The sequence below is a fragment of the Carcharhinus amblyrhynchos genome, chromosome 13 (assembly GCF_965287045.1).
Source record: "Carcharhinus amblyrhynchos chromosome 13, sCarAmb.v2.hapA, whole genome shotgun sequence".
In the NCBI taxonomy this organism is placed as follows: domain Eukaryota; kingdom Metazoa; phylum Chordata; class Chondrichthyes; order Carcharhiniformes; family Carcharhinidae; genus Carcharhinus; species Carcharhinus amblyrhynchos.
In genome coordinates this window covers 5,560,205-5,578,049 of record NC_137336.1, presented here as the reverse complement: position 1 = coordinate 5,578,049, position 17,845 = coordinate 5,560,205, and the positions used below count along the sequence as shown (strand labels likewise).

Genomic DNA, 17,845 nt, shown 5'->3' with positions numbered 1-17,845 from the left:
TTGCCAATTTTTAAACTCAATGCCTCGACCGATGAACGCAAGCATGCCGTATGCCTTCTTGACTACCTTTTCCACGTGCATTGCCACTTTCAGTGACCTGTGTACCTGTACACCCAGATCCCTTTGCCTATCAATATTTGTAAGGGTTTTGCCATTTACTGTATATTTCCTATCTTTTAGACCTTCCAAAATGCATTACCTCACACTGTGTTCCATTGTGCAAACCATTTCATGGGCATCAGAACAAGAGAGAAACTGGAGAGTAGTGCGGGGGTGGTCTGGGCAAATCACCCAGGTAAGCACTCCAATAAGATAGGAAAGCTTTTAGACAGCGAGAGTTTCAGAATGCCGATCCAGTGACTTTGAAGGAATGGTGATATTTCTCCAAGTCAGGACGGCGTATGGCTTGGAGGAGAACTTCCGGGTCATGGTGTTTCCATGCATCTGCTGCCCTTGTTCTTCTAGATTGTAAAGGTTGGCTATTTGGAAGGACACTGAAGGAGAGAGAGCTGCTGCAGTGCATCTTTTAGATGGTGTGCACTGCTGCCACTGTTCGTCAGTGGTGGAGGGAGGAAGTGCTTAATGTGCAGGTTGGGGTGCTAATGAAGCGGGCTACTTTGACCTGGATGGTGTCGAGTTTCTTGAGTGTTGTCGAAACTACACTCATCCCCAAGCAAGTGGAGAGTATTCTATCACACTCCTGATTTGTACCTTGCACATGGTGGATCGGCTTTGGGGAGTCACTCTTCACAGAACTCCCAGCCTCTGACCTGTTTTGTGGAACCACAGTATTGATGTGGCTAGTCCAGTTAACTAAATGGTGAACGACAGCCTGGATGTTGATGGTGGGAGATTGAACTATGGTAATACCACTAAACATCGAAGGAAGATGGTCAGATTCTCTTTTGTTGGTGTGGTGTGGTGTGAATGTTACTTGCCACTTATCAACCCAAGGCTGAATGTTGCCAAGGTCTTGCTGTTAACAGGCATGAACAGTTTCAGTATCTGAGAAGTCATAAATAGTCCTGAACATTATGCAATCATCAGCAAACGCCTCCAATTCTGACCGCATGATAGAAGCAAGCTGAAGGTGGACACCACCTTAAAGAATTCCTACACTAATTTCACGGGACTGAGGTGGTTGTCATCCAACAACCAAAGCCATCGTCCTTTGGTTGGGTTTGACTCCAACAAGCATATACTATGGCCATGTTTTGATATACATCAAAACAGCACAGTAATGAGCACTGCTGCTTCACAGTGCCAGGGACCAGGGTTCGATTCCTGGCTTGGGTCGCTGTCTTTGCGACGTTAGCACGTTCTCCCTGTGTCTGCATGGGTTTCCTCCGGGTGCTCTGGTTTCCTCCCACATTCTGAAAGCTGTGCTGGTTAGGTGCATCAACCCGAACAGACACCGGCCTGTGGCGGCTAGGGGAATGTCGCAGTAACTTCATTGCAGTGTTAATGTAAGCCTTACTAGTGACTAATAAATAAACTTTAACTTTACATGGTTTTAGTTCAATACAAGACTATGAGTGGCTTGAACAGAGTGGATAGACAGATGCTCTTTCCTAGGGTAGAAAAGTCAAGTACTAGGGGACACAGGTTTAAAGTACAGGGAGAAAAATTTAGAGGAAATGTGCAAGGCAAGTTTTTTTTTTACACAGAGGGTGGTGAATGTCTGGAACGTGCTGCCCGGGGTGGGGGGTGGGGGGAGCAGGTACGATAGCGGCATTTTGAGGGGCATCTAGACAAATAGATCAATAGGATGGGAATGGAAGGATATGGACTCCATGAATGCATACGGTTATAGTTTAGGCAGGCATCATGATCAGCACAGGTTTGGAGGGCCGAAGGGCCTGTTCCTGTGCTGTACTTTTCTTCGCTCTTTGTACAATATGATTTTGTGAAAAGAGTATTCAGAATTCAAAGATTGCTGCCCAGCTTGATCGCTCTGCTCAAAATCTGGAGAAATGTAACTGTTTGTCTCCATATAAAGAGGGAAGCTTCAACACCACGTGTGTTACGATTTTCTTACAACTAAAGCTACCTCTGTAATAAGAAGGATCAGTTTTCCAACCTGCCCGCTTTCGGGATTGTCATGTCCTGCAGAAAGTCAACTGACTTGTAACTTTCCAGTCACAAACGGGCTGGAAAAATCTTGGCCACAGACAGGCACACAGCTATCTGGCACTGCCACGTTCCACTGAAAGGATATTCCATTTCGATTCGAATATCTTCCAGACGGCCTTTCAAATCATCCGAATCTTCCTCCGCGTGTTCATCAAAAACAGTCAGCTGCACATTTAATTCTTCAGTTCCAATTTTCCTCAATTCCTAGAAGACAGTAAATGAAACAATCCAGACACCTTCAAGTGTTTGTTGATGCATTAACATTTCTGACCCTTAAACACTCTGCATCTTAGAGTACCAAAATAAGTAGGAACGTATAGAAACTCAAGTATCCATGACACAGAAGTTGGAGTGAAAGTTGGCCATTCAGCCCATCGTGACTGCTCCACAATGAGATCATGACTGATCTGAAATGATAATCCCCAACTCCACTTTCTCACCTTATCCCCATAACCCTTGATTCCCTTACTAATTAAAAATCTGTCCATCTCAGGCAAAAATGTACCTTACGACCAAGCCTCAACAGCCCTCTGTGGTAAAGAATCCAATGGATTCACTACCCCAGAGAAGAAATTCCTCCGAATTTGTCTGAAATTGGCAACCTGAGGTTTTGTCTTCTGGTCTCAGACTCTCCCACAAGCGGAAACAATCTTTCAGAATCTCTCTTGTTAAGCCATCTGAAAATTCTGTCTCAGTAAAGTCACCTCTCATTCTTCCAAACGCCAATGATTACATGCTCAATCTAGTCAACATTCCCTTATAAGAAAAGTCCCTCCTTGCCTGGTATCAACTGAATGAACATTTGGACCATGTTCTCTGCAAGGAGAAGTTGTTTATGAGGAGCATTTAGACACAGAGCCTAAGCTGCTGCCCACCTCCGTTCCCAGCCACACAGTCTCAAATTGAACCTAAACATTTTCATCCTCAGCTACCAATGAAGGTTTCAAATCGAGTTTTTGACACCAAATGCTTTTCACCACAAAAACTAAATACTTTCACCAGATTACATCGTCCAGCTCTGCCTCTATCTTAGCCACGGTTATTGAGGTCTCCATCTGTGCTTTTACCATTTCCAGTACACTTGATAGTCCTTCCATAAGATATAGGAGCAGAATTACGCCATTTAGCCCATTGAGTCTGCTCCGCCATTCAATCATGGTTGATGTTTCTCAACCCCAATCTCCCACCTTTTCTCCATAACGTTTTATCCCCTTACCAATCAAGAACCTATTTTTGTCTTAAATACACTCAATGGCCTGGCCTCCACAGCCTTTTCTGGCAATGAATTCCATACATCTGCCACCCTACGGCACAATCCTTTCTCCTCTATGAAACTCAACTCATCCAAATGTCTTCTGCTCCATTCTGTTTCAGATTACAATCACCGCCATCCCTGGGCTTGCTGATCTAACCTGTTCCCCAAAACTTCAAACATAAAACTCACAGGTTCAAATCTCACTGCCATCTCACCCTTCAATCTCCCTGGCCTGTTTCAGCATTTACATTTCGAACACCATTCTCTTAACAATCCCATAAGACATAGAAGCAGCAGAAAGCCATTCAGCCCATCGGTCTGCTCCGCCATTCAATCATGGCTGACAGATTTCTCAATTCCATTCCCCTGCCTTTTCCCCATAATCTTTGATCCAAAAAACTGAACAATTTAGGTCGTCTGACTCTGACCTCTTGAGCATGTTTCCTCCCTTGTCTCAACACTAATCAAAACACACCCAACTAATTGAGACACTTTGCAATTCCCTCTGGAATCCCCGACATCTTTTCGTTTCCCTCTCCTCCATTAGCAACCCGCCTTAAAACTTTCCTCATTGGCAAAAGATCTTAAACAACTCACCTAACAATTCCTTCCCTTTGGAGTTCAACTGTTTTACTTACAAGACAACAGTTTAAATTGGGTTGATGAAAGTTTGCATAAACAAAATTCACTTAAAATTGCATAAAAACCGATATTCCCAAGAAGAGTTAATTGTATCAACTAAGGTTAAGTACATACAGGTGGACAGGAGTTGAATGGAAGCTGGAGGTCCATACCTGTTGCACACTGTGAATAAATCTATTCTAAGGAAAGGCTAGCTTTGGTTTCTTCTTTCATCGATTGACTTTAGGGAATATAACAGAGTGCTTACCGGTAAGATCTTTTTGAGACCTAAACGCATGAACTCGCTCCGCAAGTGAATCCTGAAGTCAAGTTCGTCTGCAGGAATGATGAGGGCATTAACGAACTGCATACATGCCACCTGAACAAAGAGAGAAGAATCCCAGAACAGATGAAAGGCAATTGTACTGATGATGCTTCATTACTGAAAGCCCAAATATTGTTACAACATACACAGCAGAGATAATTCAAAGAACCAAGTGGGTCCCAGGTTAACAACAATTAGAGTTTGATCATCTCTGTCCACAATGTCAGTTGACCAAGGTTTCAGGGCAACATTGCATTTAAGATTCAATCAGGTTGGTGTGGGGTTGGAAAGGCCCATCAAGTTGCTTTATGCAGACGGAAGAGGCAATTTCAATGATTTTCTCCTTTAAGATGCAGCCCATCCGCCAAAAGGGCACCAGAATGACAAGGTTTATAAAAACAATCTAAGGTCCGTATCAAAGCTCTGAGTTCGATTCAGCACATGTGCTGTGGAGAAATTTCAAATTAAATATTGCATTAGCTCACTCACTGTTCGTCGAATACCTCACCCATTGCTGTTGGGAGAGACTTCAGCAATGAAAGATATTTTGCCAGAAAGGTCAAACTAAAAAATATCAGCAAACGTATGCAAGACATGGTGTCATATTTCCAACTGACAACTAATAAATCCAAATAGGTTGAAAGCTGCTTGGAACTCTTTTTTTACTCTGCGAGTTGATCTTGTAATGTGTTTGATGACCATGCCAATACAATGTCCTAGAAGTTGCTTGTCATGATAAATCAACACCAACATTAAACATAACCTGTTAGATTCACACCACAGGGTAACAAGTAAGTTCAAGTGATATTGTATTGGCTGAGCAATATTAGGGGATCCCGGATGTTCAAACTTTTATCATAAACCCATTACTACCATCACGTCCATTACTACCATCATGTATGTGTAAACGTCCAGTGCATCCTGAAATAAAGAATATATCTTAAGTATAACAGGACCAATAAAAGAGTTATGAATTTTCCATCATACACAAAATGATAACCCCCAACATAAATTAGGGTAAAATTATAGATTTTAAAAATGGACTGGGTTTTTGTCCTACTGCATTTCCATATGCACGGCTTACCTTCAATTGTAAGCTCTGTTCCATCTTTAATCCATCCAACAGTGGTTTGAACCTTTCACAATCTTTCTGCTCTGCTCTCTCTGTCACTGCTTCCAGTACTTTTTCATGTCTAGAAGAGGAGTGTGTATTAATAAAAATCAGAGTCAAGTAGCTCCTAATTAAGTCCACATTTCCAATTGTCACTTCATAGCATGCCGCTTTAATGACTGAGTGGTTAAGGCATTGGACTTGAAATCCAGTGGCGCAGATTCGAACACTGCTCCGTCACCAGACTGTAATCCAGAGACCAGGGTTCAAATACCACTATGACAGATGTTGAAATTTGAATTCAATAAAAATCTGGAATTAAAAATCATTGTAATAAAATTCACCAGGTTCAGTAATGCCCTTTAGGGAAGGAAATCTGATCTGGCCAGCATGCGAGTCCAGATCCACAACAATATGGTTCACTTTAATTGCCCTCTGAAATACCCTATCAAGCTACTCAGTTCAAGGTAATTAGGTACAGGCAATAAATACTGGCCCTCCAGCGATGCCCACACTTCATGAACGATTTTTTTTTAAAATGTACTAACCTTCCCACCCTCAGCTTCTTTTTAACATTCATATCTGACTTCATAAAATGCCTTATAAAATGGCATGATTAAAAAAAAAATTTTGAGGTAACAGAGTCATAGAATGCCTACAGTGTAGAAGAGGCCATTCAGCCCATCAAGTCTGCACAGATTCTCTCTCAGAGTATCTTACTCAGGCTCTCTCCTCCAGCCCTATCCTTGTAATCCTACACATTTATCATAGCTAATCCATCTAACCTACTCATCTTGGGACACAAAGGGACAATTTAGCATGGCCCATCTAACTAACCCACACCTCTTTGGACTGTGGGAGGAAACCCACACAGACATGGCGAGGAAGTGCAAACTCTACACAGTCACCAGAGGCTGGAATTGAACCCGAGTCCCTGGAACTGAGAGGCAGCAGTGCTAACCACTGTGCCGTGATGCACGTGATAATATTCACAGAATTAGTGGCAGTTCTGTAAGATCTATGGTCCGAAAGTTCGGATATCAATGTTAATAAATATCTGTGCAACAATTGTTACTTTCAAAGGGTTGTGTGCTTACATATTCTCAGGACCTGGCAGAATGCAGATAGCAGACAGGAGTTTGGCAGCATCTACCATCATGGCTGGAGCATTGGGATCAACAGCTTTCACCAACAGCAGAATGCCATCTTCTGAATCCAGCACCCTTTTAATCCCATACTGCAAACAGAAATTTGAAAGCACATCGCCTTCCACAATTACAACTCGTGAATAAATGAAGAAAAAGGTGCCAGTGATATATTGTGTTCTAATAAAGGGTTTACACGAGAAACATGGAAATGTGTTTGCTCATTTCAGATTCGTTGCAACCCTCTCCGTGTCCAAGTTATTTCTTTTCATTTCGCCTTATTTACACATCTTCAGTGCCATGCTTTGGAAGGAAAGCTGACAATCCCAGCACAGCCTTGAAGCATGAACCAGCTGGAGGCGTCAAAAAGCCACCTAATGTGTGGCACAGAATTGGATGGGAGGGAAAGAGGAGAATTAGTGGTTTGTAGCCTGAGCCAAACTTCGAGAAAATCTTGCCAGCTGTATATTGGAATATTCTGCAGACCTGAGAAGGGCCTCCCATAAAACTTACAGTAATTAGAAAATTAGCAGAATGTTATAGTTTATCGTGAGGGCAATTGGCTACAGCAGCAGGGAGGTTATACTTCAATTGTGTAAGGAATTGGTGAGAGCACATCTGGAATATTGTGTGCAGCACTGGTCTCTTTATTTAAGCAAAAACGTAAATGCATCAGAAACAGTTTAGAGAACATTTACTAAAGAGCAGGAATAGATAGGCTGTCTTACGAGGAAAGGTTGGAGAGCATGGGTTTGCGTGTACGAGAGTTTGGAAGAGTAAGTGGCGACTTGATCGAAACCCTGAGGGGTACTGACAGGGAGAATGTGGAGAGGATGGTCCCTTTAGTCGGAAAATCTAGAGGTAGGATCACATTTTAAAAATAAGGGGTCACTCACTTAAAACAGAGATGGAGAGAATTTATTTCTTTTAGTGGGAGTGTGTGTCTCAAACTCACTTCCGCAAAAGACAGTGGGGGCAGTCTGTTTGACGACTTTTAAGACAGTGCTGAACAGATTTTTAATTAACAAGGGGGTGAAAGGTTATCAGGGGTAGGCAAGAATATGGGACAGAAATTACCACGAGGGGGATAACATATAAAAGCAGGGAGGTCTTGCTGCAACTGTACAAGGTGCTGGTGAGTCTGCAACTGGAGTACTGTGTGCAATTTTGGTCCCCTTATTTACGAAAGGATATATTGGCCTTGCAGGGAGTACAGAGAAGGTTCACCAGGCTGATACCGGAGATGAGGGGAGATTGAGTAGATTGGGTCTGTACTCGTTGGAGTTTAGAAGGCTGAGGGGGGATCCCATAGAGATATATAAGATAATGAAGAGGCTAGATAGGGTACAGGTAGAGAGATGCTTTCCACATAGAAAGGAAACCAGAACTAGAGGGCACAGCATCAAAATAAGGTGGGGGTGGGGGGTGCAGTTTAGAACAGAGTTGAAGAGGAACTTCTCTCAGAGGGTGGTGAATCTCTGCCCATTGAAGTAGTGGAGGCTACCTAGTTAGATATATTTAAGTCACGGGTAGGTAGACTTCTGATCAATGAGTGAATTAAGGGTTATGGGGAGCAGGCGGGTAAGTGGAACTGATCCACTTCAGATCAGCCATGCTCTTATTGAATGGCGGGGCAGGCTCGAAGAGCTAGATGGCCTACTCCTGCTCCTATTTCTTATGTTCTTACAGCCATGATTTTATTGAATGACAGAACAGGCTCGAGGGGCCAAGTGGCCTACTCCTGATTTGTACATTCATATATACAGTAACTAGAGGAGGAAGAAATATCCAAAAATGAACATATGCATGAGATTATTTATTCTTAAGATTTATTCTGTCGTGAGATGTGGCCACCACTGGCTAACCCTTGAAAAAGTGGAGGTGAGTTGTGAAAACTGATCTTTGCAAGGAAGGAGGATAGAAAGCACTTCACCCATCTTTATTTCACCCCATTTTGTGGATTTATCTCCTTGGGTAAGATCCTAAATGAACATTTCTCATCAGCATTTACTGTTGAGAAAAGCATGGATGTTACAGAACTTGGGAAATAAATAGTGACGTCTTCAGGAGTGTACGTATTACAAAAGGTGGTGGTGCTGGAAGTCTTAAAGCACATCAAGGTGGATAAATCCCCGGGACCCATTGAAGTGTATCCCAGGACATTGTGGGAGGCCAAGGAGGAAATTGTAGGTTCCCTAACCGAGATATTTGAATCATCAATTGTCACGGGTGAGGTGCCTGAAGATTGGAGAGTGGCAAATGTTGTGCCTTTGTTTAAAAAGGGCTGCAGGGAAAAGCCTGGGAATACAGGTCAGTGAGCCTCACATCTCTGGTGGGTAAACTGTTGGAAGGTATTTTGAGAGAGAGAGGGTCTACAGGCATTTAGAGATGCAAGTACAGATTAGGGACAGTCAACATGACTTTGTGATTGGAAAATCATGTCTCACAAATTTGAGTGAGTTTTTTGAAGGGGTAACCAAGAAGGTAGATGAGAGCAGTGCAGTTGATGTTGTCTACATGGACTTTAGTAAGGCCTTCAACAAGGTACCGCATGGTAGGTGGTTGCGTAAGATTAAATCTCACTGGATCCAGGGTGAGGTATCTAAACGGATACAAAATTGATCCTTAACAGAAACCAGAGAGTGGTTGTAGAGAATTGTTTTTCAAACTGGAGGACTGTGACCAGAGGTGTGCCTCAGGGATCAGTGCTGGGTCCACGTTATTTGTAATTTATATGAATGATTTGGATGAGAATATAGGAGGCAAGTTTGCAGATGACACTAAGGTTGGTGGCATAGTGGACAGTGAAAAAAGTTACCTCCAATTGCAACGGGTTTTGATCAATTGGGCCAGTGGGCTGATGAATGGCAGATGGAGTTTAATTTAGAAAATGTGGGGTGATGCATTTTGGTAGACTTAACCAGGTCAGGACTTACTCAGTTAATGGTACGGCGTTAGGGAGAGTTACAGAACAAAGAGATCTAGGGGTACATGTTCATAGCTCCTTGAAAGTGAAGCCACAGGTGGACAAAGTGGTGAAGGCGGCGTTCGGCATGCTTGGTTTCATTGGTCAGGACATTAAATACAGGAGTTGGAATGTCTTGTTGAAGTTGTACAAGACATTGGTAAGGCCACACTTGGAATACTGTGTGCAATTCTGGTCACCCTATTATAGAAAGGATATTACTAAACCAGAAAGAGTGCAGAAAAGATTTACTCGGATGCTACTGGGTCTTGACGGATTGACTTATGAGGGGGGACTGGACAGACTGGGACTTTTTTTCCTCTGGAGTGTAGGAGGCGGAGGGGTGATCTTATAGAAGTCTATAAAATAATGAGAGGCACAAATCAGCTAGATGGTCAATATCTTTTCCCAAGGGTAGGGGAGTCTAAAACTAGAGGTTTAAGGTGAGAGGGGAGAGATGTAAAAATGTCTAGAGGGGCAATTTTTTCACACAGAGTGGTGACTGTTTGGAACAAGCTGCCAGAGGTAGTAGTAGAGGCGGGTACAATTTTATCTTTTGAAAAGCATTTAGATAGTCACATGGGTACAATGGGTATAGAGGCCAAATGCGGGCAACTGGGTTTAGCTTAGGGGTTATTAAAAAAGGGCGACATGGACAAGTTGGCCTGAAGGGCCTGTTTCCATGCTGTAAACCTCTATTGACTTGTGTGCTATCCTCAGTGACTCTGCAGTCAGAAGATGAACACTCTGAGCCTCAGCTCAAGAAACATCTGAGCCTCTACTATTTTTGAGAGGCTTAAAATGTCTCCATTCCTGAGTTAGACAATGGTTGATAATATTTGGTGCTTACAGGTAATTAAACAAGTTAATAAGGAGTTAAATAAAATTCCAAATATTAAGAAATTGAAGTTCTATCAAGTGGCTCCAACACCAATCCAGCTAACATTATTGAAACACTTACCGTGTTGTTCATAAAAGCTTTCAGGCATCTGATAATTTCATGTTGAATCTTGTAGTTCACACTGCAAAAGAGAATAGTACACGTAAACAAAAGTTGGTGCCGCACCCAATTGTGCTTTTAATCCTGTGACCAATTGTAACAGGTCAGCCGGCATAGATAAAGCTGCAGAGGCAGCATCTGTGGAAAAACAAATATTTGTTCACTTTTCAGACTTTAGTACCTTTCCTCAGAGTTCAACATTGACCTAATTGACATCCACGCATGTTCATAGAACACGTACGGGGCAGAAGGAAGCCATTCGGCCCATCAAGTCTGCATCAACTCTCCAACATATCCAGGTCCACACCACTGCCCTATCCCAATAACCCCCCAATATTTACCCAACTGAACACCTAAGCTCCACATCTTGTGGACACTAAGGGACAATTCAGCACGACCAATCAACCTAACCTGCACATCTTTAGATTGTGGGGGCAAACCCACACAGACACGAGAGAATGTGCAAAGGTTGGAATCGAACCTGGAGCCCTGGCGCTGTGAGGCAGCTGTGCTAACGTCTGTGCCACTGTGTTCCAAATCTCCACAAGACCAATTTTTCATTTGTTCCACTAACAACCCTCCTCTTCCCCCAATTGCACGGTACCAACTTTTCTTTTGTCATTTAATCATTCCTGAGTTCTGCCTTATCACAGCTTTCCCTTTGGTTCTTTCCTCACATCCGCACATGTTTAAAAACTGATACTCGTACCCAGCTTGAAAGGTTATCAATCTCAAATGTTTCTCTCTTTCCAGAGGGTGCCAGATGTCTTGAGGGTTTGCATCACTATCATGAAGTCATAGAGTCATTACAGCATAAAGAAAGGCTCTTCTGCTCATCATATGCTTTGGCTTTTCTTCTTTTTTTTATTCTGCACATCTGAACCCAGCCCCAGCTAAGGATGGAGGGATATAGGAGATTGTTTTAAATAAGGTTCAGGAGCCTTGGGACGTCCCTGGGAATCAATTAATTCCTATGGACCTTCCAACGTATTTTCTGGCTCACTTGTTGATTCCCTTGAATGTGTGTATAAGGATGTGGATAATACTGATGTTTTTCTCTTTTAATCCACAGGTGCTTGTCCAACAAGGGGCATACATGTGATGGGTCATATGAGGGCTGCTCTTGGTTGTTTCGAGAATAGCCTAGTACTTCACGTCGTTAGTGTACGCTTAAACTGGACCAGATGCTGGGCAACACGATAGCTCAGTGACTATCACCGTTTGCTGTGCAGATACATGGATTTGGGCCAGTGTCTGCGGGAGTTTGCACATTCTCCCCGTGCTTGCATGGGTTTTCTCCAGGTGCTCCGGTTTCCTCCCACACCCCAAAGATGTGCTGTTAGGCTGACTGGTGTAACAAATTGTCCCCAAATTAGTCTTCCCTCAATGTGGAATGCCATAAGCATAGACAAGGGTCATGGGTGGAGAGGGGACTCAATGTTAAAATGTCGGCGTGGGCTCGATGGGCCGAAGGGCCTGTTTCCCATGCTGTGTTGTTCTTTGACCCCATGGTTTTGATCAATGGCCAACTACAGCACCAATGAATGTTTGGAGATGATGGCAGAAGAGCTACTCTCTTGAAGATCAACAGCTGCTAACAGATTGAGGAACCTTGAGGAAAAGGATCTGCATTTCCATTAAGCCGACGAGGAATGAAATGGCGAAGCACCTCATGCATTCTTTTCCCTAATCATATTACTCGCTGAAGTTGAGAAATGAGACGATATTGAGAGGAACTGATGGGGGAAGTGCAGGACAGCAAATCATGGAAAATGACCAAAGGACAGGCTTTTGGGCAGGGCACCACCACCGGCATCCTCCAGCATAAGTCACTGGGTATCTCAAAGAAATGGCCTGATAGGAAGTTTCCTTTCCTAACCCCAGGGTTTCTGTTGCTAACTGTAATAGCTCAACAAGAGATTAGTTAACTTAACACAAACCAGGAAGTGCACTTGGAATCATCACTCAGTGCCACAAGGGCGAGTGAGTGTCTTTACCAAGCAAACCTTTACCACAAATGCTCTTGAACATTTAACAAGTTTGTAAAGAAGGAGAATAGTTGAAAAGGAGGGGCAAGATTTAAAACGAGCCTGTAGCGAGATTGAAGAAAGGCCATTTAAGTACTGCTTTTAATAGAGATACGTGACTCAAGTCAGCAAAGACAAGCTCAAGGATACTTGTGAAAAGATAGTCACTAAAGCTGTAGTAGTGTTATTACTTTACCTTGGATCCAGCTCATCCTGCAGCCCTTTCAATATATTCAATAGTGTTGCGAGTCCCTCTGCACCAAAGTTCTGCACCCAACTGTTTAAAGAAAAAACAAATATTTAATCTATACAGTCTGCAGCCACTGGGAACAAAACACTAGTTTTGAGTCAGACAAATCTTGGGATTTCAGTGGACTTTTCAACGTTACTCAGAGGAATATTTGCTTATGGTTTTGACCACCTCTGTAGATAAGCTGAAGGTACTAAATGGCAAGACTTGCTTGGCAGCAGCTGGTTCTAGTAACAGCTTAATGTTATTAGTTGTCACAGAGGTGTTAATGTTGATCAAAAGCATCAACGCCTCGGTGCTGAATCATGCCAGTGATTTCCTGGCACTAAGGATAACACTTTACGTTCAATATCTACCAAAGGAGCACCAGTGGATTTCCTAGGTTTACTGTTTTTGCCATAGAGTGATCAGAGTGACACTAGAAACCAGCTTCAATCATTCCTTACAATTTCAGTTTAGGAACTCAAAGTAGATTTGGCTGTGTGTAGGGAACAAGCACTTAACATGACAGAGTACCAGAAATCATTAATAGACAATCATATTTTGCACAGCATTTGAAACTTTTCAGAAAAGGTGTCAATACAAACAAGCTGAAAACGCTGGAAGAACCAAGTTTCTTTTGATAAAGGTAAGGTTTTGTATTGGTCTGTGCTGAAGGATGCACTGGACCCAGGAACAATCTAGGCACCGAATCTGCGTTGTGTGAAAGTGTAATTTGTGGATCCCCCATTCACTTTGTGTCCCACTAAATCTCCCCCTCCTCCTATTAAGTGCCCCCTAAAATCTACCTCTGGACCAAGCTTTCACTAGCCCGTCCAAATGTCCCCTTTAGCTTGATGTCAATTAATGCCCGATTACACACTGTGAAATACCATGAACAATTTTATGAAAATAAAGGTGCTACATAAATGCAAGTTGTTCTTTACATGTTTTCTACATTACAACAGTACCTATAGAAAGATGTGCAGATGAGGTCGATTGGCCATGCTAAATCGACCCTTAGTGTCAGGGATATTAACAAGGTAAATGAGAGTTATGAGTGGGTCTGGGTGGGACTGTAGTTGGTACAGACTTGATGGGCTCAATGGCCTCCTTCGGCACTGTAGGGATTCTATCATTCAGAGTACTTAATTTGCTTTAAAGACAAGGCAAAGTCAAGATTGCCAAAAATGCAACCTTAATACAAGGTTTCTCTTTGCCGTCATATATACCAATGCTCATTCTGATTTTGACTTCTGCAACGTCCTTTAATTTGAGTTCTTGATACCACTATACCAACTAAGACCTCAGCTTTTCATAATTTTACTTGTTTAGAAATAAATTCAGCATTGTCGGTTCCTGGGAAACCTTAAACAGGTAAGCATAAAAATCCCAGAGAAGTCAGATTAATCAAAAACATGTTTGATATCACAATGAGTGATATTTTATTCTGTGTTGTGGAAGAGGCCAGGACTGTGCCTTAAAGAAGTCAGTCTTGGTTTTGTGTGCAGTGCTTCCACTTGAGTCAGAAGGAGACGGGTACAAGGATAGCACGGTGGTACAGTGGTTAGTTAACACTATTGACTCTCAGCTCCAGGGGGCTGGGTTCATTCCTGGCTTGGGTGACTGTCTGTATAAAATTTGCACTTTCTCCCCATGTTTGCGTGGGTTTCCTCCAGGTGCTCCAGTTTCCTCCCACAGTCCAAAAGTGTGCAGGTTAGGTTGACTGGCCATGTGTAAATTGTTCTTTAGTGTCCCAGGATGTGTAGGTTAGAGGGATTCGCAGGGTAAATATGTGGGGTGACGGGGATAGGGCCTGGGTGGGATTGTTGTCTGTGCAGACTCGATGGGCTGAATGGCCTCCTTCTACATTACACGGTTTCTACAAACACCAAAGATACTTGAAAAACAATTTGGACTGATGCAGGCCCTGTCTTCTCAAAGGACAAAGCACCATCCCAGGAATTAATCTGGTGAACCTTCATGAAACCCACCTGCCCTCTTAGGCGAGTGTAAAAGATCACTCGGCATTTTCAAAGAAGAACAGGAGTTGTCCTCGAGTATTGGTCAATATTTAACTCTCAACCAAAATAGATTATCTTCTCATTTATCTCAGTGATGCCTATGTGACTTCGCTCTGTACAAACTGGCCATCACATTTACCAGCGTTAAACAGTGACTATATTACAAAAGTACCTAATTGGCTGTAAAGCATATTGAGATAGTCTTGGGTTGCAAAAGTTGTTATGTAAAGAACTTTTGGCTGGTGAACATGAATCAGCACATGGTCAAAGTCTACACGTTGTCCAGAAGTAGAAGATGACATGCTTACTGCACATCTAAACCAATAGTTATAATGTGATGATGAACACTTTAAAAAGCATATCCTGAATCACAGTCTTTCACCAGCAAATTACATTTTGTATTTATTTTTATAAACTTTACGAAGTAGGTTAGCATGTATTAACTAAAATATTTAAGGCTCACTCTTCTTTTCATATTAGAACTGTCCATATTATTTTGCTGCAATAGGAAGTACGAAAGTTCTTATGCCTCGGCTGGAAATATTCAGCTGACTAGTAAGAACATAAGAACTAGGAGCAGGAGTAGGCCGTCTAGCCCCTCGAGCCTGCTCTGCCACTCAATAAGATCATGGCTGATCTTTTTGTGGACTCAGCTCCACTTACCCGCCCGCTCACCACAACCCTTAATTCCTTTACTGTTCAAAAACTTACCTATCCTTGCCTTAAAAACATTCAACGAGGTAGCCTCAACTGCTTCACTGGGCAGGGAATTCCACAGATTCACAACCCTTTGTGTGAAGAAGTTCCTCCTCAACTCAGTCCTAAATCTGTTTCCCCTTATTTTGAGACTACGCCCCCAGTTCTATTTTTACCCACCAGTGGCAACAACTTCCCTGCTTCTATCTTATCTATTCCCTTCATAACCTTATGTTTCTGTAAGATCTCCCCTCATTCTTCTGAATTTCAATGAGTATAGCCTCAGTCTACTCAGTCTTTCCTCATAAGTCAACCCTCTCAACTCTGGAATCAACTTAGGTGAATCCCCTCCCCCTCCAGTGCCAGTATATCCTTTCTCAAGTAAGGAGACCAAAACTATACACAGTACTCCAGGGGTGGCCTCACCTGTACCTTATACAGCTGCAACATAATCTCGCTGTTTTTAAAGTCCATCCCTCTAGCAATGAAGGACAAAATTCCACTTGCCTTCTTAATTACCTGCTGCATCTGCAAACCAACTCTGAGATTCCTGCACAAGGACACCAGGTCCCTCTGCACAGCAGCATGCTGCAATTTTTTACCATCTAAATAATAGTCCATTTTGCTGTTAATACTACCAAAATGGATGACCTCACATTTACCAAATTGTACTCCATTTGCCAGACCCTCGCCCACTCACTTAAGACTACCTATATCCTTTTGCAGACTTTCTGCACACTTTGCTCTTCCACCCATCTTAGTGTCATCTGCGAATTTTAACGCACTACACTTGGTCCCCAACTCCAAATTATCTATGTAAATTGTAAACAATTGCGGTCCCAACACTGATTCCTGAGGCACACCACTAGTCACTGATCGCGAACCAGAGAAAAATCCATTTACTCCCACTCTTTGCTTTTTGTTAGTTAACCAATCCTCTATCCATGCTAATACATTACCCGTAACACTGTGCACCTTTATTTCATGTAGCAGTCTTTGGTGTGGCACTTTGTCAAATACCTTCTGGAAATCCAGATACGTCACACCCACAAGTTCCCCGTTGTCCATTGCGTATGTAATGTTCTCAAAGAATTCCACCAAATTAGTCAAACATGACCTGTTCTTCATGAGCCCATGCTGTGTCTTACCAATGGGCCAATTTATATCCAGATGTCTCGCTATTTTTTCCTTGATGATAGATTCAATCATTTTCCCTACTACAGAAGTTAAGCTAACCGGCCTGCAGTTACCTGCCTTTTGTCTACCTCTTTTTTTAAACAGTGGCGTCACATTTGCAATGTTTTTTGATGGATGATAAAGAGACTGGAATCAACTCTGCTCACGGCGTGCAAAAGGCAAAATCTCCTAAACCTTTAACTTCTGCCACTGAGGACAGTGAGATCATCATCTTCAAATTCCCAACATGTTACATGCTACACTGACTAAACACCTCATTGCTGCTGGATCAAATATCTGAAACTCCCTTCCTAACAGCACCATGGCTGAACCTTCACCGCACAGACTGCACTGCTTCAAGAAAGTAGCTCAGCATCTCCTTCTCAAGTGCAATTGGGCAGAGGCAATAAATGTGGTTCTTGCCACCACAACCACATCCTGTGAATGAATTTAAAAAGTCTGTGAAAGCCTGGACATTGTTTACTCAGATAACTTCATCTGGCAGATACTCTAATTTTATTTAGCAACAGAACATTAACTCCAACCCTTCCAAATATATGAAGTTAATTAGAAACACCTACTGAGACTAGCCATTCTGCCAATGTCCTATCAAGGTCAACATTTCAACTGAATCCTCACATAAGCTGTTATGAGCAGACATGGTTTTTCAAAAACAAATATCTCAGGTGTCAAAACAAGATCTGAAATTATGCAAAATTGCTGAACATAATGTTCCATATTGATGAAATCATATTGTTTTCATTACCTGACTGGGTTATTGTTAAGGGAAACACGCAAGGACTCCAAACAACTTAGCAGTTGATTATCTCGTACTCCTGACTTCAATTCTTGGATGTACATCAATGCTGATCTGGAACTTTCCTTCTGATTTTGGCCCTAAAAGAGAAAAGTGAATTCTATATGAGAAAGACACTCACATTCAACAACTGAGGGAGATAGAATGTAACAAACAGTAGGACTTCAGGCTCGCTCCATTTTAACCAGGAGTATTGGTCAAACACTGACACGTTAAGGTGGCTCTGGCCTTCATCAGCCAGGCTAAAAATGCATTGCATTGATTTGCTGGATATTTTAAGAGACGAATATTCTTTACAAAATCTGTAAGAATTCAGTTAAT

General features: G+C 42.4%; 1 protein-coding gene across 1 annotated transcript in view; it reads right to left on the bottom strand.

The window, feature by feature from the left end:
* The window catches only part of diaph1 (diaphanous related formin 1), a 156,800-nt gene that overhangs the window by 50,038 nt on the left and 88,917 nt on the right, over positions 1 to 17,845 (bottom strand). The window contains exons 5-11 of the mRNA XM_080201194.1: positions 17,474 to 17,604; positions 12,779 to 12,859; positions 10,517 to 10,577; positions 6,543 to 6,682; positions 5,419 to 5,527; positions 4,278 to 4,388; positions 2,219 to 2,337 (exon numbers count right to left, since the gene is read on the bottom strand). Coding sequence (XP_080057320.1) covers positions 2,219 to 2,337; positions 4,278 to 4,388; positions 5,419 to 5,527; positions 6,543 to 6,682; positions 10,517 to 10,577; positions 12,779 to 12,859; positions 17,474 to 17,604 — 752 coding nt within the window. The remainder of the gene's footprint in view (positions 1 to 2,218; positions 2,338 to 4,277; positions 4,389 to 5,418; positions 5,528 to 6,542; positions 6,683 to 10,516; positions 10,578 to 12,778; positions 12,860 to 17,473; positions 17,605 to 17,845) is intronic.